Source organism: Nerophis lumbriciformis, linkage group LG09 (assembly GCF_033978685.3).
Source record: "Nerophis lumbriciformis linkage group LG09, RoL_Nlum_v2.1, whole genome shotgun sequence".
In the NCBI taxonomy this organism is placed as follows: Eukaryota; Metazoa; Chordata; class Actinopteri; order Syngnathiformes; family Syngnathidae; genus Nerophis; species Nerophis lumbriciformis.
The window spans coordinates 1832013-1859106 of NC_084556.2; the positions used below are offsets into that span (position 1 = coordinate 1832013).

Here is a 27094-nt window from a genome sequence, read left to right on the forward strand (position 1 = left end):
CTTTCAGAGAAGATCACCTTCAAGAACGTTCCCAGCCCGCAGGAGTTCAACGAGGGCGATGACGCCGACATCGTCTGCGACGTGATCGGATCGCCGCCGCCTTTCATCCTGTGGAAGCACAAGGGCTACATCATCAAGGTGGAAAAAGACGGTAAGCTACCACATGTTCACTTTTTTCTTTTCTGTCTCCGTTATTTAGACTTAGACTTAGACTTAGACAAACTTTAATGATCCACAAGGGAAATTGTTCCACACAGTAGCTCAGTTACAATGATGGAAAGTGTAAGGATGGAAATGACAATGCAGGTATAAATAGACTAAATATAGCGATATAAAATATAACATCCATCCATCCATCCATCTTCTTCCGCTTATCCGAGGTCGGGTCGCGGGGGCAGCAGCCTAAGCAGGGAAGCCCAGACTTTCCTCTCCCCAGCCACTTCGTCCAGCTCCTCCCGGGGGATCCCGAGGCGTTCCCAGGCCAGCCGGGAGACATAGTCTTCCCAACGTGTCCTGGGTCTTCCCCGTGGCCTCCTACCGGTCGGACGTGCCCGAAACACCTCCCGAGGGAGGCGTTCGGGTGGCATCCTGACCAGATGCCCGAACCACCTCATCTGGCTCCTCTCGATGTGGAGGAGCAGCGGCTTTACTTTGAGCTCCCCCCGGATGACAGAGCTTCTCACCCTATCTCTAAGGGAGAGCCCCGCCACCCGGCGGAGGAAACTCATTTCGGCCGCTTGTACCCGTGATCTTGTTCTTTCGGTCATGACCCAAAGCTCATGACCATAGATGAGGATGGGAACGTAGATCGACCGGTAAATCGAGAGCTTTGCCTTCTGGCTCAGCTCCTTCTTCACCACAACGGATCGATACAGCGTCCGCATTACTGAAGATGCCGCACCGATCCGCCTGTCGATCTCACGATCCACTCTTCCCTCACTTGTGAACAAGACTCCGAGGTACTTGAACTCCTCCACTTGGGGCAAGATCTCCTCCCCAACCCGGAGATGGCACTCCACCCTTTTCCGGGCGAGAACCATGGACTCGGATTTGGAGGTGCTGATTCCCATCCCAGTCGCTTCACACTCGGCTGCGAACCGATCCAGTGAGAGCTGAAGATCTTGGCCAGATGAAGCCATCAGGACCACATCATCTGCAAAAAGCAGAGACCTAATCCTGCAGCCACCAAACCAGATACCCTCAACGCCCTGACTGCGCCTAGAAATTCTGTCCATAAAGGTTATGAACAGAATCGGTGACAAAGGGCAGCCCTGGCGGAGTCCAACCCTCACTGGAAACGTGTCCGACTTACTGCCGGCAATGCGGACCAAGCTCTGACACTGATTATACAGGGAGCGAACCGCCACAATAAGACAGTCCGTTACCCCATACTCTCTGAGCACTCCCCACAGGACTTCCCGGGGTACACGGTCGAATGCCTTCTCCAAGTCCACAAAGCACATGTAGACTGGTTGGGCAAACTCCCATGCACCCTCAAGGACCCTGCCGAGAGTATAAAGCTGGTCCACAGTTCCACGACCAGGACGAAAACCACACTGTTCCTCCTGAATCCGAGGTTCGACTATCCGGCGTAGCCTCCTCTCCAGTACACCTGAATAGACCTTACCGGGAAGGCTGAGGAGTGTGATCCCACGATAGTTGGAACACACCCTCCGGTTCCCCTTCTTAAAGAGAGGAACCACCACCCCGGTCTGCCAATCCAGAGGTACCGCCCCCGATGTCCACGCGATGTTGCAGAGTCTTGTCAACCAAGACAGCCCCACAACATCCAGAGCCTTAAGGAACTCCGGGCGGATCTCATCCACCCCCGGGGCCTTGCCACCGAGGAGCTTTTTAACTACCTCGGCAACCTCAGCCCCAGAAATAGGAGAGCCCACCACAGATTCCCCAGGCCCTGCTTCCTTATAGGAAGACGTGCTGGTAGGATTGAGGAGGTCTTCGAAGTATTCTCTCCACCGATCCACAACATCCGCAGTCGAGGTCAACAGAGCACCATCCCCACCATACACGGTGTTGACACTGCACTGCTTCCCCTTCCTGAGGCGGCGGATGGTGGTCCAGAATTGCTTCGAAGCCGTCCGGAAGTCTTTTTCCATGGCCTCACCGAACTCCTCCCATGTCCGAGTTTTTGCCTCCGCGACCGCTGAAGCCGCACACCGCTATATATATAACATATATACGTAATATTTACATAATATATGTACAGTGTATTATATATACTGATATATAATATTATATTATGTCTATATTATATATACAATACATAACAATTACCATGTACAATATTACAGTATATGTGACAGCTGCAGCATAAAATAGAGAGTAAATCCAGCAGAAATGAGAAAATAGACATTAAAAACAAAGAGAAGTACCGTCATTTTCGGAGTATAAGTCGCTCCGGAGTATAAGTTGCACCGGCCGAAAATGCATAATAAAGAAGGAAAAAAACATATATAAGTCGCACTGGAGTATAAGTCGCATTTTTTAAGGAAATGTATTTGATAAAACCCAACACCAAGAATAGACATTTGAAAGGCAATTTAAAATACATAAAGAATAGTGAACAACAGGCTGAATAAGTGTACGTTATATGAGGCATAAATAACCAACTGGTATGTTAACGTAACATATTATGGTAAGAGTCATTCAAATAACTATAACATATAGAACATATAGACCCAATAGTAAAAAAGGTCCTGATTACCCTAACCCTATAAAATCCAAGGCAGAATTCACTACAGCAGAAACAAAAAGGAAAATGCAAGCTGCTCAGAAATTTGCCGGAAGGCTCATGTCAGAGCCATCAAACCAAAAATGCAAACGTAATGTGTGAATGAACCAAAATAATGTGTAAATAATGTAAATAACTAGGTGAACCATCTGTGGCTGTGAAGTGAACACTAGTAAGGCTGTAAATACTGTATAGAGTAGGCTAACCCATGTGGTTCCTGTGGATGTGAACACAAGTTGTAATTACTGTAGTGATTAAATTACATAGTGACTCAAACAGACATAGTGATTCATTTGGATGGATGGGGTACGTATTTATGTCAACTCTGTTGATCATTTTCCAATTCTTTAAACACTAAAACATCTTTAAATGTTGCTGTTTTTTTGCATGTTCAATTGCTGAAAAACCAGGAGCTTTGTGGGGGAGTTGCCCCTGTTGTCCCCCCACAAGGGCACTGCCCTGGACCTGGCTGGGCACCTGCGGCCCCTAGAACCCCGGCTTATTTTCAGTCTTTTTCATTAAGTTCAAATCACAATAGCAGAACAAGCTAGCATTAGTTCACTGCTAGCAATGCGCCATTAAAATAGTGAGTCTGCGTTGGCGCTTATATATATATTTTTTTAAATATTTTTTATATTAATCTTCATATGTCTTACTTGTATTTTATTCTTCATACACGCGCGCAATTTTTCCGGCTTTATGCAGATCCCAAATACAGATCAGCAGGTACCAGAAGGTAAGAAAAGTTGCTTTTGCATAATATTGCGAAACAAAACGCCAGATAATATGTCTTACCTTATACACGCACCATAATAATACTCCTATGTTTAATGCACCGACAATCCATCAGTGGCTTCATAGCTTACCAAAGTTGTACTAAAACATTTTGATACATGTTTGAGCGCCGTGTGTAATGTTCTATATTTTCAATGGTACATTTAAAATGTTGGTGTTGTTTACTTGAGACATATTGCCATCATACTGCAGCCTACACTTATCTCTTATGTTTGACTGCCATCTACTGGTCACACTTATCATTATACCATTATACCATTATAATTATACTATGGATTGGACTCTCACAATATTATGTCAGACCCACTCGACATCCATTGCATTCGCTCTCCCCTAGAGGGGGGGGTTACCCACATAAGCGGTCCTCTCCAAGGTTTCTCATAGTCATTCACATCGACGTCCCACTGGGGTGAGTTTTTCCTTGCCCTTATGTGGGCTCTGTACCGAGGATGTCGTTGTGGCTTGTGCAGCCCTTTGAGACACTTGTGATTTAGGGCTATATAAATAAACAATGATTGATTGATTGATACCATGTACCAAATAAAATAGCTCCGAGGTCGGTAAGCAAAACCAGAATTATTCCTTACATTAGGCGCACCGGGTTATAAAGCGCACTGTCGAGTTTTGAGTTTTAAGTGCGCCTTATAGTCCGGAAAAGACTTTTTTTTTTTACGTACTTTGCAGATTGTAAATACAATTGGATATGGTTTAACGAATCCAATGAAACACAAACAAGCATATAAAGTCAACTTGTTTTCTCACTCTACTGGTACTTTAAGGGCTGCATAATCGAGGCCGAAAAATGCGGTAAGATCCAAAGATGCCTGATGGGTTCTTATTTTTATCTTCTCCCGCCTGTCACTCAGGAAGAAAAGCTTGGCAAAACATCGTAGATAATGCATCAACGTTCAAATTAAATACTTAAAGGGATATATTTGGGATTTTATTTTTTTAGACTGTTTTTAAACTCACAAACAACAAAATGCAATTCCATCCATCGATCCAATTTCTACCGCTTGTCCCTCTCGAGGAGGGGGCGGGGGGTATCCTATTCTCTTGGCAATTAATTGTCAAATTGAAAATTGAAGGTTAGCTAGCTAATGTAGCTAACAAATGTAGCAATATGCATAATTTACCAGTTCATTTGAAGTTGTTGCTTGGCAAAATGTGTGTAGCGTAATAATTCATCCAATGAAAGTAGATAAATAAAAGATTGGGACATTTGGCAGGGACAGGGTAAAAATACAGAGGAAAATAATAACAAAAACAACAAAATTCCGCCAAAAAAAGACGGTGGGATCCCAACATGCCAGAGGTGTTCTCATTTTCTTTGTCTCCTCTTGCCCGTCACTCAGAAGCAGTTTTCCTGGAAAACATCGTAGATAATGCATAAACATGAATATTTCACGTCTTAAGCCCAGCAGATAGGGTTGTTTGGTGTCTGAAGAAAATATGTCTGCGGGAAAATCCCAGTTTGTTTTAAAGCAGAACACCAGAAGAGGGGCGAAGTAGAAGAGTTGCTTTTATAAATGAAGATCGGCACAAAGAGATCAACGTTTAATCCATCTTTTTGTTATTAGTCGTTTTGTTTGTTTTTATTGCACCAAACAGGCAATCTTTGGCTTGCAAGTAAACTCTGATTCGGTTTGGTTCACTTGAGTGATGCACAGAGCAGAGTTAACAAAAACAACATACAGAAATGACAACTATGTGTCCATCCATCCATTTTCTATACCGCTCATCCTCATTAGCTTTACGGGTAAGATAGAGCCTATCCCAGCTGACTTTGAGGCGGGGTTGACCTTAGATCAGGGGTGTCAAACGCCCAAGATGAGTTTGCTAAGTATAAAAATGAGCTGCAATTTTTTATTTTTTTATTTTTATTTCAGGCAATGACAAAGAAGTACAAGTTGACAAAACATAATAATATAAATTAATATAGTGCATTATTGTCCAGTTTTGCCTGAAAGGGAGTGGGAAGAAGATCATTTATTTAATCCCACCCCCAGTTCTCCATTCAGTGATTATTCACAGGAGTTTCACTCTTACTTTGTTCAAGGATTATAATACAGATGTTGTATCATAGTGGCATTACCACAGGTGACAATAATTATTACACTGTAACAATAATTTCTATCAACAATGTAGGAATAATGAATATACCAACAATGGTAATATACAACATAGCAATAATGGTAATAGACAACATAGCAAAAATGGTAATAGACAACATAGCAATAATGGTAATAGACAACATAGCAATAATGGTAAGGAAACATTGAGCACATGTTAACACTTTGAGACAGAGTATATCAGCAGGTCAAATTAAAGACCCTCATCTCTATATTTGAACCAGACCCCATCCATCCATCCATCCATCTTCTTCCGCTTATCCGAGGTCGGGTCGCGGGGGCAGCAGCCTAAGCAGGGAAGCCCAGACTTCCCTCTCCCCAGCCACTTCGTCCAGCTCTTCCTGTGGGACCCCGAGGCGTTCCCAGGCCAGCCGGGAGACATAGTCTTCCCAACGTGTCCTGGGTCTTCCCCGCGGCCTCCTACCGGTCGGACGTGCCCTAAACACCTCCCTAGGGAGGCGTTCGGGTGGCATCCTGACCAGATGCCCGAACCACCTCATCTGGCTCTTCTCGATGTGGAGGAGCAGCGGCTTTACTTTGAGCTCCTCCCGGATGGCAGAGCTTCTCACCCTATCTCTAAGGGAGAGCCCCGCCACCCGGCGGAGGAAACTCATTTCGGCCGCATGTACCCGTGATCTTGTCCTTTCGGTCATGACCCAAAGCTCATGACCGTAGGTGAGGATGGGAACGTAGATCGACCGGTAAATTGAGAGCTTTGCCTTCCGGCTCAGCTCCTTCTTCACCACAACGGATCGATACAGCGTCCGCATTACTGAAGACGCCGCACCGATCCGCCTGTCGATCTCACGATCCACTCTTCCCTCACTCGTGAACAAGACTCCGAGGTACTTGAACTCCTCCACTTGGGGCAAGATCTCCTCCCCAACCCGGAGATGGCACTCCACGCTTTTCCGGGCGAGAACCATGGACTCGGACTTGGAGGTGCTGATTTTCATCCCAGTCGCTTCACACTCAGCTGCGATCCTGGCCAGATGAAGCCATCAGGACCACATCATCTGCAAAAAGCAGAGACCTAATCCTGCAGCCACCAAACCAGATCCCTTCAACGCCTTGACTGCGCCTAGAAATTCTGTCCATAAAAGTTCTGAACAGAATCGGTGACAAAGGGCAGCCTTGGCGGAGTCCAACCCTCACTGGAAACGTGTCCGACTTACTGCCGGCAATGCGGACCAAGCTCTGACACTGATCATACAGGGAGCGGACAGCCACAATCAGACAGTCAGATACCCCATACTCTCTGAGCACTCCCCACAGGACTTCCCGAGGGACACGGTCGAATGCCTTCTCCAAGTCCACAAAGCACATGTAGACTGGTTGGGCAAACTCCCATGCACCCTCAAGGACCCTGCCGAGAGTATAGAGCTGGTCCACAGTTCCACGACCAGGACGAAAACCACACTGTTCCTCCTGAATCCGAGGTTCGACTATCCGGCGTAGCCTCCTCTCCAGTACACCTGAATAGACCTTACCGGGAAGGCTGAGGAGTGTGATCCCACGATAGTTAGAACACACCCTCCGGTTCCCCTTCTTAAAGAGAGGAACCACCACCCTGGTCTGCCAATACAGTGGTACCAGACCCCATGTTTGTATAATAGTTTAAATCGATTAATAGTTTGGCATTGCTTGTGTTGTAAGTCCAGTTTGTTCCATAGTTTTACTCCGCATACAGACACACAAAAACGTTTACGAGTTGTTTGAGCTCTCGGCAATAAGAAATATCCAAAGCCTCTCAAGTTATGAGCCTGCACTCGTCTTATAAAAAAAACGTTGTAAATTAGGTGGCAATAATTTGTTAAAAGCTTTATACCCACTCGACATCCATTGCATTCGGTCTCCCCTAAAGGTGGGGGGGGGTTACCCTCTCCAAGGTTTCTCATAGTCATTCACATCGACGTCCCACTGGGGTGAGTTTTTCCTTGCCCTTATGCGGGCTTTGTACCGAGGATGTCGTTGTGGCTTGTGCAGCCCTTTGAGACACTTGTGATTTAGGGCTATATAAATAAACATTGATTGATTGATTGATTGATATATAAGATTATTAATGTATTATATTTAACAAGGTCATCAAATTTGAGCAACTTTGATTGCATAAACAGATTATGAGTATGTTCTAAATAACCAACGTTGTGTATGATCCGCACTGCTCTTTTCTGTAATATGATCAGAGGATGAATTGTGTTTTGGTAAGTATTCCCCCATACTTCAACACAGTATGTAAGGTATGGGAGTACCAAGGTGCAGTATAGAGTACGGAGTGCATTTTCATTGAGGTATAGTTTTGCTTTGTTTATAATTGAGAGGCTTTTGGAGATTTTTGTTTTAATGTGTCTGACATGAGGTTTCCATGATAGTTTACTATCAATTAAATGTATTCTCATTTACGATTTCAATTTGGGTACCATCAATACTTATTTTCTGTTCAGACGTTATGTTGCGATTTCCAAACATCACTATCTTAGTTTTATTTATATTCAAAGATAATTTATTTGTGTCCATCCATTTTTTTTTACTATGTTTAGTTCTGTGTTTACTGTATTTATGAGCTCATTATAGTCATCACTACTGTAGAATAAATTTGTAAAATAAAATTGTTCAATAAAATAAACTGCCGTTCTAAATGTGTCCACCGGATGTCACAATAGCAATTCAAGGGTAACCCGCGTCACACGTCACACCGTTTAAAGATGACGTGTCAGCTGACTTTACGCGGATTGGCTGCCGCTACTCCAAGCAGCGCAGGTGCAAGCAATCAGTCAGACTTTGATGCAGTATCGACGCACAATACCTTCTTTCATTGTAAATTATCCACTAAACGGATAACACAACGAAACGGTAAGATGGAAAGACTTAAGTCATCATGACCATCGTCTTTGTAGTTAGAGTTCCGTGGTTTGTTGACGGCGCTATGCGCACCCTGAACTCCATTGTAAAAAATGTCTGTTTCTACATTTGTTGTTTGTTCTATTTTATCTTATGCTTAAATGTTCACATTGGTGAAGTTTGTAGATATCTTACCATGATTCTGGCGATGGTGTCATTTTGACATTTGTTTTGTTTACATTATAATCGTAATGTTTGAATGATGATGAATGTGTTGAGAATGTCACCAATGTGTCGGTTTGAGGAAACACTAGATTGATTTTCCAAACACGTTTTTTTACTGGTGAACTGCCAACATGAGAATGCGAAACAGGAAATGCTTCAAGTTTAATGGCTTTGTAAAAACACAGAGACAATGTCTAAGTTGATTGTGTTCTTCATAGTGTTTTTTAAACTGCACCTATTTTTTTCCTCAGAATTTTAAACTAGCTTGAAGTGTTTTGCCAAGAGTATTATTTGTAATGTGTACATTTTCAGAATGTGCTCGTTCTATTTTTGGCCAAAGTCAAACTAAGAAAACAATCTGAAGTTGTCTTTATTTTGAAGTTATTAGGCCATGATTTTACCAGTCCGGCCCACGTGGGAATAGATTTTCCTCCATGCGGTCCCTGAGTTAAAATGAGTTTGACACCCCTGCCCTACATTGGTCACCAGCCAAGTGCAGGGCACATACAGTGGGGAGGGGGTTAGGAATTGGAACGAATCTGTCTTTTTTCTCGCAAACACTGATCTGAAATCAGAGGAGAAGGCCTCCGATTGAGTTGTATGAACAGAGCTACTTTCCCTCCTGCCTCAAAGTGGTCGTTGTCGTGTCAACAAGTGGTGAGGGCGACACACCCGCCAGATGGAGAACGTCTACCGCGCAGTTGAGCAAAGCTTCTTCTTCCAGTGTGCTTTATTCCAGGAGCTGGCACTAATTAGAACTGACACTAAACTGCTCATGCAATTCGGCTCGGGGGCGCAAATTTGACAAAAGTCGGCCCAAACACGGCGGCGACTCGCAGAGCGACGTGTAAAAAAAAAAAAAAAAACGCCACCTGCTTTCAGTCAGTCCATTACAAAGTGTTAATGCTCGCTTTAGTCGGAGGAGGAGGTGTGACAGCTTGCCAAGCGGCAGCAGCCCCGCTTCCCTGATTAGCCGCCATAATGGATCCATTTCAGCCTGACCCAACGCCCCCCGGCTTTTTCCTCAAACATTCAAACAGAATGTTTGACGCTTTTTCGACCTGTCTTTTATTTGATTGAGGTAGCAATTTTCATCGTATTTTCAAAAGATCTGATTGCTGATTTTTATTTGGCTCCCAGCAGGCTCAACAATGGTTGCAGAGAGGTGGATCAGTCCAGGTGAAATTATGCTCGGAAAGGTTTTGCTTCGGACATTATCCCTTTCCATACCATGATTTATCGAAATAGATTACCAATGTAAAGGATGTATCTCCATATTACATTTTTTTTAATACAAATAAAATTTTCGCTTATTTTTTATGAAAAAATTATTGGAGAAATGTAGGCAAATGTATGCAAGGTTAACATCTAAACCAGGCAATTATTTTGACTCGGGGGGCCAAATTTAGCGAAAAAAAAAATGTGTCTGGGGGCCCGTATATCTGATTTTTAGCATACTTGCCAACCTTGAGACCTCTGATTTCGGGAGGTGGGGGCGTGGGCATACTTGCCAACCTTGAGACCTCCGATTTCGGGAGGTGGGGGGAGGGGGTGGGGATGGGCGTGGTCGGGGTGGGTCGGGGGCGTGGTTGGGGACGTGGCTAAAAGGGGAGGAGTATATTTACAGCTAGAATTCACCAAGTCAAGTATTTCATATACAGTATATACATATATATATATATATATAAGAAATACTTGACGTTCAGTGAATTCTAGCTATATATATATATATATCAATCAATCAATCAATCAATCTTTATTTATATAGCCCTAAATCACAAGTGTCTCAAAGGGCTGCACAAGCCACAACAACATCCTCGGTACAAAGCCCACATAAGGGCAAGGAAAAACTCACCCCAGTGGGACGTCGATGTGAATGACTATGAGAAACCTTGGAGAGGACCGCATATGTGGGTAACCCCCCCCCCCTCTAGGGGAGACCGAAAGCAATGGATGTCGAGTGGGTCTGACATAATATTGTGAGAGTCCAGTCCATAATGGATCCAACATAATAGTAAGAGTCCAGTCCATAGTGGGGCCAGCAGGACACCATCCCGAGCGGAGACGGGTCAGCAGCGCAGAGATGTTCCCAGCCGATGCACAGGCGAGCGGTCCACCCCGGGTCCCGACTCTGGACAGCCAGCACTTCATCCATGGCCACCAGACCTGTGCCCCCCCCCCCTCAAGGAAAATATATATGTAAATATATATATAAATGAACACTGAAATTCAAGTATTTATTTTATTTATATATATATATATATATGTATATATTATTTTATATATATATATATATATATATATATATATATATATATATATATATATATATATATATATATATATATATATATAAATAAAATAAATACTTGAATTTCAGTGTTAATTTATTTACACATATACACACACATAACACTCATCTACTCATTGTTGAGTTAAGGGTTGAATTGTCCATCCTTGTTCTATTCTCTGTCACTATTTTTCGAACCATGCTGAACACCCTCTCTGATGATGCATTGATGTGTGGCACGCACAAAAGTGCTTTCATCAAATGCACTAGATGGCAGTATTGTCCTGTTTAAGAGTGTCACAACATTGCTGTTTACGGCAGACGAACTGCTTTACGGTATACAAAAAAGTGACTGCTGTTGTTGTGTGTTGTTGCCACGCTGGGAGGACGTTAATGAAACTGCCTAACAATAAACTCACATAAGAAATCAAGAACTCGCCCTCTATCATTTTATAGTTATAACGTGATTGGGCAGGTACGCTTTTTTATATTGTGGAGGACCTGAGTCCGCCTGAATTTCGGGAGATTTTCGGGAGAAAATTTGTCCCGGGAGGTTTTCGGGAGAGGCGCTGAATTTCGGGAGTCTCCCGGAAAATCCGGGAGGGTTGGCAAGTATGGGCGTGGGGGCTGGGGCAGGGGCGTGGTTGGGGGCAGGGGGCGTGGTTGGGATCTGGGGGCGTTGTTGTGGGTGTGGTTAAGAGGGGAGGAGTATATTTACAGCTAGAATTCACCAAGTCAAGTATTTCATCCATCCATCCATCCATCCATTTTCTACCGCTTTATTCCCTAGGGGGTTGTTGGCTCTTTTTGTAACTTTTTTTAAATTCAAAAATATTCTTGCAACTTTTTAAGTCTTTCTTTAGATAATTCCATGCTTTCACACCAGCAACAGACAAGCACATTTGTTTCAAATTTGTTCGCACTCTTGGATGTTAAAAATCATACGGCCTTCTGTGGTACTCATCTTCAGACGTGAACACAAATAACTTTTGTAAGTCCTTCGGAAGAACTTTATTTCTAGCTTTGAACATCACTAATAGAGAATGCAATTCTACAATGTATTTTAGTTTTAATAATCCTGCCCTAATGAAGAGTGGATTTGTGTGGTCTCTGCATCCTACTTTAAAAATAATACCAATTACTTATTCTGTGAAAGAAATAAAGGCATTATGTTGCTGTGATATGTATTTCCCCATATTTCCGCACAAATAAGGTAGAATAATTGAGCAATATAACATTCTCATTGTGTTATACGGGAAACTGTATTTAAAGGGGAACATTATCACAATTTCAGAATGGTTAAAACCATTAAAAATCAGTTCCCAGTGGCTTATTATATTTTTCAAAGTTTTTTTCAACATTTTACCCATCACGCAATATCCCTAGAAAAAGCTTCAAAGTGCCTGATTTTAGCCATCGTTATAAACACCCGTCCATTTTCCTGTGACGTCACATAGTGAAGCCAACACAAACAAACATGGCGGAAAGAACAGCAAGCTATAGCGACATTAGCTCGGATTCAGACTCGGATTTCAGCGGCTTAAGCGATTCAACAGATTACGCATGTATTGAAACGGATGGTTGTAGTGTGGAGGCAGGTAGCGAAAACGAAATTGAAGAAGAAACTGAAGCTATTGAGCCATGTCGGTTTGAACCGTATGCAAGCGAAACCGACGAAAACGACACGACAGCCAGCGACACGGGAGAAAGCGAGGACGAATTCGGCGATCGCTTTCTAACCAACGATTGGTATGTGTTTGTTTGGCATTAAAGGAAACTAACAACTATGAAGGTTTACAGCATATGAAATACATTTGGCAACAACATGCACTTTGAGAGTGCAGACAGCCCAATTTTCATCAATTAATATATTCTGTAGACATACCCTCATCCGCGTTCTTTTCCTGAAAGCTGATCTGTCCAGTTTTGGAGTTGATGTCAGCAGGCCAGGGAAGCTAGGGTCGATAGGGGGTTTAGCTCGCTCGTCTGCGGGAACAAACTGCCGCCATTGCTTGCCGTGCTACCGAGGTCCTTTGTCCCTGAATAGCTCACACACTCCAGCAGATTCAATGGGGGTCTGGCGGCAGATTTCTTTGACTTTATTGTTGGAAATGCATCTGCTTTGAGTGTCGCAGGATATCCACACATTCTTTCCATCTCTGTCGTAGCATAGCTTTCGTGGGTAAAGTGTGCGGAACAAACGTCCAATTTCTTGCCACTTTGGCATCTTTGGGCCACTGGTGCAACTTGAATCCGTCCCTGTTGGTGTTGTTACACCCTCCGACAACACACCGACGAGGCATGATGTCTCCAAGGTACGGAAAACATACAAAAAAACGGAAAATAACAGAGCCTATTTGACTCGGTGTTTGAGAAAATGGCGGATTGCTTCCCGATGTGACGCCACATTGTGACGTCATCGCTCCGAGAGCGAATATTAGAAAGGCGTTTAATTCGCCAAAATTCACCCATTTAGAGTTCGGAAATTGGTTAAAAAAATAAATGGTCTTTTTTCTGCAACATCAAGGTATATATTGACGCTTACATAGGTCTGGTGATAATGTTCCCCTTTAACCTTGTTCAAAATAAATAAGCTTTTAGATACCTTATTTTTCACATGAGATATATGAGCTTTCCATGTCAACTTTTCATCTAAGATGACCCCAAGAAATCTGATTTCAGACACCTTCTCAATTTTCACGCTATTTATGGATAAACTAACTTCTATCTTTCTTTTATTACCGAATACCATAAATTTAGTCTTTTCCAAATTTTAAAGATAATTTATTTACATCAAACCACAATTTTAGTTTAATATTATCGGCTAAGATTTTCAAGTCATCTCCTGAACTGTATAAATTTGCCTGGAAATGTAGGGTAATATTATAAAATATCCATTTAGTATAAAGAAGCGGTTTCATCTAGTGCAGGGGTCTGCAACCTGCGACTCTTTAGCGCTGCCCGACTGGCTCCCTGGAGCTTTTTCAAAAATGTATGACAAGAGAAAAAGATGGGGGGAAAAATATAGTTTCGTTTTAATAAGGTTTCTGTAGGAGGACAACATGACACAATCCTCCCTAATTGTTCGAAATCCCACTGTTTATATTAAACATGATTCTCTGATGAGAGTATTTGGCGAGTGCCGTTTTGTCCTCATTTTGGCGGTCCTTGAACTCACCGTAGTTTGTTTACATGTATAACTTTCTTCAACATGCCAGAGAAATACATATCTTATGCCACTCCTTCTTTGTCTCATTTTGTCCACCAAACGTTTTATACTGGGCGTGAATGCACAAAGGTGAGCTTTGTTGATGTTATTGACTTGTGTGGAGTGTTTATCAAGCATATTTGGTCACTGCATGACTGCAAGCTAATCGATGCTAATATAGTATTTAGGCTGGCTTTATGTACATATTGCAACATTATGCCTCTCTTGTAGGTATATCTGAGCTCATTTAATTTCCTATGTCCTCTGTGTATTTAATTGTTATCTGCATTTCTCATGACGTATTATCTGTATGTAATATTGGCTGCATTTCTGATAGTTGTTTGTGTGCCATGTTGTTCCAGACCACAGCAAACATTACCCAGCTTGCATAGATTGTAATAAATTCATTAGAAGAAGACAGCCCGCCATTTCCTTTAACTTGGACACACACATCTATACCTTTGGCCATTCTAAGACAATCATTTAGAGGAGTTATCTCACTCTCTGAGAAAGTTTACTAATGTTTTCCAATGTTGTAAAAATAAAAGTAGGCTAATATAGCTAATATAGACACTTAAATCATGTGTTGTCTTCATTATAACACTTATAGAAGGTTTTTAATTTTTTGCAGCTCCTTTTTTTTGATCAAAATGGCTATTTCAACATTTTGGGTTGCCGACCCCTGATCTAGTGGTACGCCACAAAATCACTTAGTTAAACATTGTAATGATGTGACTCGAGCCATTTTAGGTTTATCAGCCTTCCGTGGAAGTCGTTACAATCCGACTATTGTAGGCTGCCATTTAAAAATAAATATGCTTGTTAAATAAAACCTTTGCCTTGTTTTCAATGAATACTTAGGCCTACTACGCTACTGTGTTTTAGTGTTGGTCATCATGGTGGTACTCGGAGAGCCAAATGTTTTCTCAGGTGGTACTTGGTGGGGAAAAAAGATTGAGAACCCCTGATATAAAGTAGGAAATTTAATGTCTCAAATATCTTGCAATGTAGTTTTTTTGTTACTGTTCTGTCAATGATATACAGTACAAGGTACTGGGGGTTTTCAGCTTTAGAGGTTCCCGATTTTTGGAAACCGAGGTATGACACTAGCAAACTGGAAATAAAAAATCTACATGGACTTATCGCGCCATCCTTGCCTTCCCCTTCCTTCCAGTTCGATTCCGCCACATGGAGAATGGCCACCTTCAGATCCGCGGCATCAAGAAGGTCGACGAGGGCACGTACATCTGCGAGGCTCGCGTCATGCAGACGGGAGAGCTCTCCTTCAAGATGATCGAGGTGGTCGTAAACGGTGAGCCCTTTTTCTCCCGATTGCACTAACGGTACTTTTTGCTAAACATGTTGATGCTATTTCGTCTTTTTTTTTAGTGCTCCCCACCATCCGTGCCAGGCAGTCCGAGTTCAACGCCACCGCCGACATCGGTAGCACCGCCCTCTTGGCTTGCGACGCAGACGGCTTCCCCGAACCCACCGTCACATGGGCCTAGTACGTGAGATGTCGCCCGCTAAGTGTTCACAGCATGCTAATTAGCATGCATTGATACAAATTAAGGTAGTTGACGGATTCCAGAAGTTCCAAGGCTGGATTGTCGCTAGTCTGGAACCTTTACGTTTGAACACAAGCCATACTTGCCAACCTTGAGACCTCCGATTTCGGGAGGACGGGGGGGTGGGGGGTGGTTAAGAGGGGAGGAGTATATTTACAGCTAGAATTCACCAAGTATATATAAGAAATACTTGAATTCTAGCTATATATACAGGTAAAAGCCAGTAAATTAGAATATTTTGAAAAACTTGATTTATTTCAGTAATTGCATTCAAAAGGTGTAACTTGTACATTATATTTATTCATTGCACACAGACTGATGCATTCAAATGTTTATTTCATTTAATTTTGATGATTTGAAGTGGCAACAAATGAAAATCCAAAATTCCGTGTGTCACAAAATTAGAATATTACTTAAGGCTAATACAAAAAAGGGATTTTTAGAAATGTTGGCCAACTGAAAAGTATGAAAATGAAAAATATGAGCATGTACAATACTCAATACTTGGTTGGAGCTCCTTTTGCCTCAATTACTGCGTTAATGCGGCGTGGCATGGAGTCCATGAGTTTCTGGCACTGCTCAGGTGTTATGAGAGCCCAGGTTGCTCTGATAGTGGCCTTCAACTCTTCTGCGTTTTTGGGTCTGGCATTCTGCATCTTCCTTTTCACAATACCCCACAGATTTTCTATGGGGCTAAGGTCAGGGGAGTTGGCGGGCCAATTTAGAACAGAAATACCATGGTCCGTAAACCAGGCACGGGTAGATTTTGCGCTGTGTGCAGGCGCCAAGTCCTGTTGGAACTTGAAATCTCCATCTCCATAGAGCAGGTCAGCAGCAGGAAGCATGAAGTGCTCTAAAACTTGCTGGTAGACGGCTGCGTTGACCCTGGATCTCAGGAAACAGAGTGGACCGACACCAGCAGATGACATGGCACCCCAAACCATCACTGATGGTGGAAACTTTACACTAGACTTCAGGCAACGTGGATCCTGTGCCTCTCCTGTCTTCCTCCAGACTCTGGGACCTCGATTTCCAAAGGAAATGCAAAATTTGCATGGTTGGGTGATGGTTTGGGGTGCCATGTCATCTGCTGGTGTCGGTCCACTCTGTTTCCTGAGATCCAGGGTCAACGCAGCCGTCTAACAGCAAGTTTTAGAGCACTTCATGCTTCCTGCTGCTGACCTGCTCTATGGAGATGGAGATTTCAAGTTCCAACAGGACTTGGCGCCTGCACACAGCGCAAAATCTACCCGTGCCTGGTTTACGGACCATGGTATTTCTGTTCTAAATTGGCCCGCCAACTCCCCTGACCTTAGCCCCATAGAAAATCTGTGGGATATTGTGAAAAGGAAGATGCAGAATGCCAGACCCAAAAACGCAGAAGAGTTGAAGGCCACTATCAGAGCAACCTGGGCTCTCATAACACCTGAGCAGTGCCAGAAACTCATCGACTCCATGCCACGCCGCATTAACGCAGTAATTGAGGCAAAAGGAGCTCCAACCAAGTATTGAGTATTGTACATGCTCATATTTTTCATTTTCATACTTTTCAGTTGGCCAACATTTCTAAAAATCCCTTTTTTGTATTAGCCTTAAGTAATATTCTAATTTTGTGACACACGGAATTTTGGATTTTCATTTGTTGCCACTTCAAATCATCAAAATTAAATGAAATAAACATTTGAATGCATCAGTCTGTGTGCAATGAATAAATATAATGTACAAGTTACACCTTTTGAATGCAATTACTGAAATAAATCAAGTTTTTCAAAATATTCTAATTTACTGGCTTTTACCTGTGTGTGTGTATATATATATATATATATATATATATATATATATATATATATATATATATATATATATATATATATATATATATATATATAAATAAGAGAAATACTTGAATTTCAGTGTTCATTTATTTACACATATACACACACATAACACTCATCTACCAATCCCCACCTTCTACCATCCTAGTCACGTCCGTTGTGTCCTTGAGCAAGACACTTCACCCTTGCTCCTGATGGCTGCTGGTTAGTGCCTGCATGGCAGCTCCCGCCATCAGTGTGTGAATGTGTGTGTGAATGGGTTAATGTGGAAATACTGTCAAAGCGCTTTGAGTACCTTGAAGGTAGAAAAGCGCTATACAAGTATAAGCCATTTATCATTTATTTACTCATTGTTGAGTTAAGGGTTGAATTGTCCATCCTTGTTCTATTCTCTGTCACTATTTACATGCTGAACACCCTCTCTGATGATGCATTCTGCTTCGTCTCCTTGTTGTGTGCGCAGTTGTGCACTGCACTCTCTAAAAGCCGTAAAATGTTATTGTCACATATGCATGTACAGTAAATGGCAGTATTGTCCTGTTTAAGAGTGTCACAACATTGCTGTTTACGGCAGACGAACTGCTTTACGGTAGACGAAAACGTGACTGCTGTTGTTGTGTGTTGTTGCCGCGCTGGGAGGACGTTAATGAAACTGCCTAACAATAAACCCACATAAGAAACCAAGAACTCACCCTCCATCATTCTACAGTTATAATGTGATTGGGCAGGCACGCTGTTTATATTGTGGGAAAGCGGACGTGAAAACAGGCTGTCGACACGTAACTCAGGTCCGCATGGAGCTGGAGGGGGCGTGGCCTCCAGCTCCGCCTGAATTTCGGGAGATTTTTGGGAGAAAATTTGTCCCGGGAGGTTTTCGGGAGAGGTGCTGAATTTCGGGAGTCTCCCGGAAAATCCGGGAGGGTTGGCAAGTATGACACAAGCTGTTCCAAATTGTTTCGAAATTAAGAGAAAACAAACCGAAAACAAAATCTGCACAGTGTACAAACTGCAAGTAATAAATTAAATTATTCGTAAAATGAACAGTAAAATTCATAATATTTCAAACAAAAATGCATTTCTTGTATTTTGTTGCTATGCCGACGTTTCCGTTATGTCGCGCAGTCGTTTACTCCTGAATTGTTTGTGCCAATTCTGAAACATATTTTTCCAGATAATTTGGACAGTTTGTTTAAATTATAAATGATAAATGGGTTATACTTGTAGAGCGCTTTTCTACCTTCAAGGTAATCAAAGCGCTTTGACACTATGTCCACATTCACCCATTCACACACACATTCACACACTGATGGCGGGAGCTGCCCTGCAAGGCGCTTGCCACGACCCATCAGGAGCAAGGGTGAAGTGTCTTGCTCAAGGACACAACAGACGTGACTAGGTTGGTAGAAGTTGGGGATTGAACCAGGAACCCTCAGGTTGCTGGCACGGCCACTCTGCCAACCGCGCCACGCCGTGCCCCAAATTGACTCGATGTTCCGTTTTAAGTTGGTTCCGAACAGATTGTGACACGCATCAACTACTGAATTGTGTAACAGAAGATGAAGGAAATGGAAATAATTCTTCAAACTAAAAATATTTTCACGGAATTTTAAGTGTAAAAATAAGTCGACTGTAAAATGAACAGTTAAAGGTAACATTTAAGAACAAAAATGCATCTAATGTATTTTAACGCTATATTGACATTTCCAGTTATGTCATGCAGTCGCTCATTCTTTGGAGTTTTATGTGATTGTAAAAATATATGTGTTATTTTTTGGAAGATTTTGATAGATTTCCCGAATTAATTAGATGTTCCGTTTTAAGTTGGTTACGATCAGAATGTAACACGCATCAACCTCTGAATTGTTTGACAGAAGATGAAGGAAATAGAAATAATTCTTAAAACTAATAATATTTTCACAGAATTTAAATGAGTTGACTGTAAATTGATTTGACAGATTTTAATAGATTTTCAGAATTGACTAGATGTTCCGTTTTAAGTTGGTTCCGAACAGAACGTAACACGCATCATCCCACACCTTGTTTGACAGAAGAAAATGGAAATAGTAATAATCTGCTGGAAAACCTAATGATCGTTTAACATTTTAACGTTATTAACACTCATACAAGTGTAAAAATAAGTCAACTGTATAAAAATGTTATTTTTAAAATCATTTCAAGGTTCTTAAAGTTATAGAAAACAGTAAATTGTAAAAAAAAAAAAAAAAAAAATACAACGAACCAGTTTTTGTTCAAAAAATGGCAACATTCTTAAAGTTTTAAAGATATATGTATATATATATATATATATATATATATATATATATATATATATATATATATATATATATGCGACCCGACCTCGGATAAGCGGAAGAAGATGGATGGATGGATATATATATATATATATATATATATATATATATATATATATATATAAATATGTCTTAATAAGGTTATCCAAAAAATAGTGCTCGATACCGTAGTAGAGCGCAATATATGTATGTGTGGGGGAAAAAAATCACAAGACTATTTCATCTCTACAGGCCTGTTTCATGAGGGGGGGTACCCTCAATCGTCAGGAGATTTTAATGGGAGCATTCGCATACCATGGTTTATATAGGGCACAGAGTGGGTGGGTACAGGCTGGCCTAGGGGCGTGGTGATTGGTTCATGTGTTACCTAGGAGGTGTTTCCGTCTATGGCGGCATGTTGTTACAATTTCGCTGCGCTTGTTGAGGGATGACAGGTCTGGACGGTAAATAATAAACAGTTTCTCTTTCAAGCATAGGTTGCATCTTTTATTACCACTATTGTAAGGTGTGCTGGATGCAAGAATTTGCCATGTTATTGAATATTCAACATTATTGTCTTTGAGGTCCCAAATGTGTTTGCTGAGTTCTGTGGTATTTCGCAGGTTTTTGTTCCTGAAAGAAGCCTTGTGGTTGTTCCATCTGGTTTTGAATTCACCCTCGGTTAATCCTACATATGTGTCGGATGTGTTAATGTCCTTGCGTATTACCTTAGATTGGTAGACAACTGATGTTTGTAAGCATCCCCCGTTGAGGGGGCAATCAGGTTTCTTTCGACAGTTACATGCTTTGTTGGTTTTGGAGTCGTTCTGACTGGGGGTCGACGGCTCATTTGCAATTGTTTTGTTGTGGTTTGAGATGATTTGTCGTATATTGTTCATGCAGCTGTAGCTCAATTTGATGTTGTTCTTGTTGAATACTTTTCTTAGGTTGTTGTCTTTGGGAAAGTGTTTGTCAATCAGGTTGAGGAATTTGTGTCCAATGTTCGTTGAGACGTTTTTGCTGTATGGGGGGTTGTACCAGATGATGCCGTTTCGTTTTCTGTTCAGAAAACGAAACGGCATCATCTGGTTTTCTGTTCAGAAAACGAAACGGCATCATCAAAGGCTTCTTTCAGGAACAAAAACCTGCGAAATACCACAGAACTCAGCAAACACATTTGGGACCTCAAAGACAATAATGTTGAATATTCAATAACATGGCAAATTCTTGCATCCAGCACACCTTACAATAGTGGTAATAAAAGATGCAACCTATGCTTGAAAGAGAAACTGTTTATTATCTACCGTCCAGACCTGTCATCCCTCAACAAGCGCAGCGAAATTGTAACAACATGCCGCCATAGACGGAAACACCTCCTAGGTAACACATGAACCAATCACCACGCCCCTAGGCCAGCCTGTACCCACCCACTCTGTGCCCTATATAAACCATGGTATGCGAATGCTCCCATTAAAATCTCCTGACGATTGAGGGTACCCCCCTCATGAAACAGGCCTGTAGAGATGAAATAGTCTTGTGATTTTTTTTCCCCACACATACATATATATATATATATATATATATATATATATATATATATATATATATATATATGAAAATCGTAAAACAAAACAATAAAACACTCAAAAAATGATCCATTCTTGTGTCAAACGAAAATTTTATCCTTTAAAATAATTTCAACATTCTTAAATTTTTTTTTTTTTTAAAACAGAAAAGAAAAACAATCTAAATGAATAAATAAATGTAAAACAAATACTTGACAAATATTCAATTCCTGGGTCAAACACAAAATGTATCTTTTAAAATAATTTCAACATTCTTAAAGTTACAAAAAAAAAAAAAAAAAAAAAAATGTCAACAAAAAAATCCATTCCTGGATCAAACGAAAAATGTATCTGTTAAGAAAAATGTCAACATTCTTAAAGTTATATAAAAGAAAAAACTAAAAAACGTAAAATAAAAACACAATACAATTCTCAACAAATAATCCATTCCTGGGTGGAACGAAAAATATATCTTTCAAAATAATTTCAACATTCTTAAAGTTATACAAAAAAAACAGAAAAGAAAAAAAATGTTTATGAATAAATACATTTAAAAAAAATACTTGACAAATAATCAATTCCTGAGTGAAACGAAAAATGTATCTGTTAAAAATGATATCAACAATCAAATTCTCAACAAATAATCCATTCCTGGCTCAAATGAAAAATTTCTATTTTAAAATAATGTCAACATTCTTAAAGTTATAAAAAAACAACAACTGGAAATTGTTGAAAATAAATCAAATTAAATAACAACAACAAATAATCCATTCCTGGGTCAAACAAAAAAAATGATCTTTTAAAATAATTGTAATAATTAAAAAAATATATATAAAAAAAAAATGAAATCCTCAACAAATCATCCATCCATCCATTTTCTAACGCTTGTCCCTTTCGGGGTCACGGGTGGTGCTGGAGCCTATCTCAGCTACAATCCGTCACAAATAATAATAAAATAAAATTCTATTATATAAGTTATATATAAAAAAATAAGCTAAACAGTAAACTGTAAAAACATGATAAAATAGTCACTGTCAAAGTTAAGGACAAAGGCGCATGATGGTGACGATGATGATGATGATAATGTACAAATCTTCTACAACAAGATTTTATTCGGTCAAATTCGGAGTTGTGTTCAACGTCAAAGGTTGCCCAGTCACTTTTGCTGCCGTTATCACCCTGGTCAGTCAATACTAAACCGTTTTTACATTTTTAGTTCTATTATTTATTCCAATTTAAATTCTAAAAAAAAAAAAAGTGGTGCGGCCTGCCAAAGCCACCCAATCATTTTGTTGTTTGTCCAAAATGACAGTAAATGATCCCATCTTGTCCCAAAGCAGCCTTAGCGTGAACCCCAAATATATACGTATATGTTTTTTTCCCTCGGCACCCATTGATGGATATGCTGTGGCTCCACCTGTTGTGTGGGGCATGATGATGATGATGATGATGATGATGATAATGATGATGAAGATGCCCGAGCCACAGCAGAGTTGTCGCGGACGTGAGGAGAAAACCGAGGCCAACCAAGCTTTAGTTTCCTGAAGGCTGCCAGCAAGGCTGTCCTTTATGTCAAGACCATTTTTCCCCCCACAAAAACGTCCAAAAGACTTCCATTTGTTGGCCTCGTGGGTTGTCGGACTCAACCCCCTGTTTCATCTGACCTTTTTTTTTCTTTTTCTTTCTGTGGTCCACAGTAACAACGTCGTCCTTGAGTCTGGCGATAAGTACAGCCTGAACGAGGACGGCTCGGAGCTGCTGATAAGGGAGGTGGTCAAAGTGGATGAAGGAGATTACACCTGCATCGCCAGGAACAAAGCGGGGGAGACGAGCCAGGAAGTCAGTCTCAACGTCTTCGGTGAGGGACAGAAAAACTTACTCAGAGTTGACGGAAAACAAAGTACAGTTTGCGTTTAAACGCCTTTTTACCACTGGATCGTATGCCAAGGCTAAACAGGAAGTGTCTGTTTTAAGGACAGAACTGTCCGGTCTTGAAATTGACTCCCAACAACTTAAACTTCATAGTTTTTGTTTTTCCTGTTTTGTTAGTTTTGCAGCCTAAAAACGGTGCAATTAAAATGTATGTTTTTAAATATTTGTTTTCCTTTGATAAAATAAGAAAAGCCATGGCATAGGTAGAAACAAAGCAATTAAAATGTAGTTGAAAATAGTCCAAAGTAAATGAGAAGAAAAACGTATGTATTATTTTTAGGAATTAAACATCAAATTAAGTCACTAAAAAGTCATCACAATTAATTAAAAATACAAATTACATGCACAAAAGCAACATTTAAATATAGTTAATAATGTATATAAAATAGTTCAAATTAATTTAGAAATATTTTATAATTTATTTTGAAAAAAAAAAAAAAATCTTGTTAATACATAGACATGGAAATACATCGAAAATACACCTAAGTCTTGTGTATTTTTATGTATGGATATATGTATGTTTGTATGTTGAACAATAAATATATTATTGTTATTGTTTGTTGTACTATATTAGTACTTTAGCAGTAATACTAGTAAAAATACTAATTGTCATTATTTACCTTATATGCATATACCTTCTAAGTAATTGAGAAATAATAGTAATAATAAAAGTAATAATAAAATATATATACATATATAGACTGAGTGTATATATATGTATGTATGTATATATATATATATATATATATATATATATATATATATATATATATATATATTTATTTATATATGTATGTATATGTATATATGTATATGTATATATGCATATATGCATATGTATATATGCATATATGTATATATGAATAGATATGTATATACAGTATATATATATGTATATATATATATGTGTATATATGTATTTATATGTATATATATATATATATATTCAATATATATATATATATATATATATATATAGTTTTAAAAATGTGGTATTTAATCATATATATTAAAAAAGTGAAGACATTTTATACAATGGAAGAATAAAAATAAAGTAAAACAATTAAATATTTTTGTTTGTAGACTGTAATTTTACCAATCCCATGTTAATAATTGTATACTAATAATAATAATAATCATTATTATTATTATTATTATTATTATTATTATACTACATGAACAATAATGATAATAATATAATAATTATTATTATTATCATTATTGTTAATGTAGTATCATATTATATTGGTTTTAATATGTGACTTTTAAAGTGTCAATAAAAGGCAAAGCTACATCTAAAATTACAAAAAAAGGGGGGATTCATTTTGGCTTTTTATTGTCATTCTCTCCATGGCTCCACTTTATTGTTTTTTTTTTTTAGCTTAGATAATATTTCTTTTAGTCAGCGCTCCTGTGGTTGCTTCCCTTCAACAGTTTCCTGAGGCTGCAGGCAAACATTTTTTACCGCGCTCTCTCTGATTCACTGCTAGATTTGAGCTCAGGAAGCTGGTGGAGAGCAATTAGGCGCTCCCAAAGAGCTCCAATAATTGAACATTCATCTCGCGGCTGTCGCCATCAGCTGATTAGCAACGAGCGCGCGGAAACAACAAGATCGGTGATAAAAGAATAGCCTTTGTGTCGTTTCTCTTTCTCTCAGTTCAAGCTAAAATCACCTACCTGAGCAACCAGACGGCGTCCGAGTTCGACGACGAAGTCACACTGACCTGCGAGGCCTCGGGTGACCCCACGCCGTCCATCTCCTGGAGCTTCGAGAACAAGATGTTCGCTGAAGGAGAGCAGGTAATGGGGGAGGTCAAGGTGGACCGAAGCATTTATCAAAGCAAATCATTAAGGGCCTAATCTACTGAAGCAGTGGTGACCAAACTACGGCCCGCAAGCCTCTTCATTGCACCGTGGAACGCTTTCAAATTAGTCTTAAATACCAGGCCGTCTCTGGTTGGTACATTTTTGCTGCCATCTTGTGGACAATGTAAGTAAATCAGATCAATTACCCTTGAAAGTACTTTGAAATAGAAGCACAGTATTTACTTATAACATATATATATGACACAATCCAAACAACCTTCCCTAGTCATGGTGCAAAAATAAATAAATCAATTAAATGCAACTAACATAAAGGTCAACACACATGGTGACACATAACACAACCTGCTCACATTGTGGATTTTATGAAAAATGTCCTAACACCATAAAAAAAAAAATCATCAAAATGACATCCATTACAGTGCCTGATGGGAAAAATGTAAAACACTCTCTCCAGATGTATCCATGTTTTGTGCAATCAAGCTGCTTTATATTTCTGTTGGATTACAAAACTTTAAGAAGGTCGTCACGGAAGTAAACAAGGTAGGAGTCGAACTTTCACATACTGTTAATATCCAATTATATTAATTCGTATCAATATGATATGTACACACCTACACATATATATATATATATATATATATATATATATATATATATATATATATATATATATATATATATATATATATATATATATATATATATATATATATTAGAGATGCGCGGATAGGCAATTTATTTCATCCGCAACCGCGTCAGAAAGTCGTCAACCATCCGCCATCCACCCGATGTAACGTTTGATCAGAACTGCACCCGCCCGCCATCCGCCCGTTGTTATATATCTAATATTAATTTAAAAAAAAAAAAAGGGTGAAAACTACGCGAATTGCACCTTGTGCAGACAAGATTTTTCGATCGGACACGGAGGAATTAGCGATGTAAAAGACCACGTTGGGACAAAAAAACACAAGTCTAATGCCGTTGCTAGCGATACAAGTGGAAAACTTTCAACGTTTTTCGTCGCCCAAACAGATTCTTTGGATGTGATAAATGCCAAAGTTTTATTTACGGAGGCAATAATTGAGCATGGACTTCCAATCGCACTGGCTGATCACATGGGACAGTTAATAATGTAATGCAACCTTTAAAAATCATTACGCGGTGATCGCGATCCCAAAAATAAACTTTTCTTCAATCAATCAATCAATCAATCTTTATTTATATAGCCCTAAATCACAAGTGTCTCAAAGGGCTGCACAAGCCACAACGACATCCTCGGTACAAAGCCCACATACGGGCAAGGAAAAACTCACCCCAGTGGGACGTCGATGTGAATGACTATGAGAAACCTTGGAGAGGACCGCATATGTGGGTAACCCCCCCCCTCTAGGGGAGACCGAAAGCAATGGATGTCGAGTGGGTCTTGCATGATAATGTCCAGAAAAATTCGCTTTATATTACTATAGAGTCCTTTTAACGAATGAGTTTGATGGTTTATCACAAACCTTAAATGAAATTCCATGGCCACCGTCCTGCTCTCTATATCAACCAGGGTGAGCCCCACCCCTTTCGTGAGCGCACTGCGCGCGGAGTGACCCCTGTTACGCGCCCCCGGCAACAGGGGTGGCAAGCAGGTAAGCTGCGCGGGCGGAGCGCGCGGAGTGACCCATGTTACGAGCCCCCGGCCACGGGGGTGGCGGGCAGGTAAGCTGCTTACCTGCTGCGCGTGACGCCGGCCGCGGCGAAAGCGGACGAGGCGGGGTGTCGGTGCGGTGGGCGCGGTAGTGACCCTGGACGTGCGTCGGGCCCTTCTCGCGGATCGCCTCAGCTACG

The 27094-nt window shown here is 40.4% G+C and overlaps 1 protein-coding gene across 7 annotated transcripts in view; it reads left to right on the forward strand.

Moving 5' to 3' along the window:
• The window catches only part of ncam1a (neural cell adhesion molecule 1a), a 658018-nt gene that overhangs the window by 496695 nt on the left and 134229 nt on the right, over positions 1 to 27094 (forward strand). For all 7 annotated transcript variants that reach the window (XR_012050597.1, XM_061962814.2, XM_061962816.2 and 4 more), the window contains exons 4-8: positions 8 to 151; positions 15418 to 15555; positions 15633 to 15750; positions 23200 to 23360; positions 25092 to 25234. Coding sequence is in view for 6 of the 7 variants with exons in the window: in XM_061962814.2 (XP_061818798.2) it covers positions 8 to 151; positions 15418 to 15555; positions 15633 to 15750; positions 23200 to 23360; positions 25092 to 25234 (704 nt within the window). In the remaining variant the exon portion in view is untranslated. The remainder of the gene's footprint in view (positions 1 to 7; positions 152 to 15417; positions 15556 to 15632; positions 15751 to 23199; positions 23361 to 25091; positions 25235 to 27094) is intronic.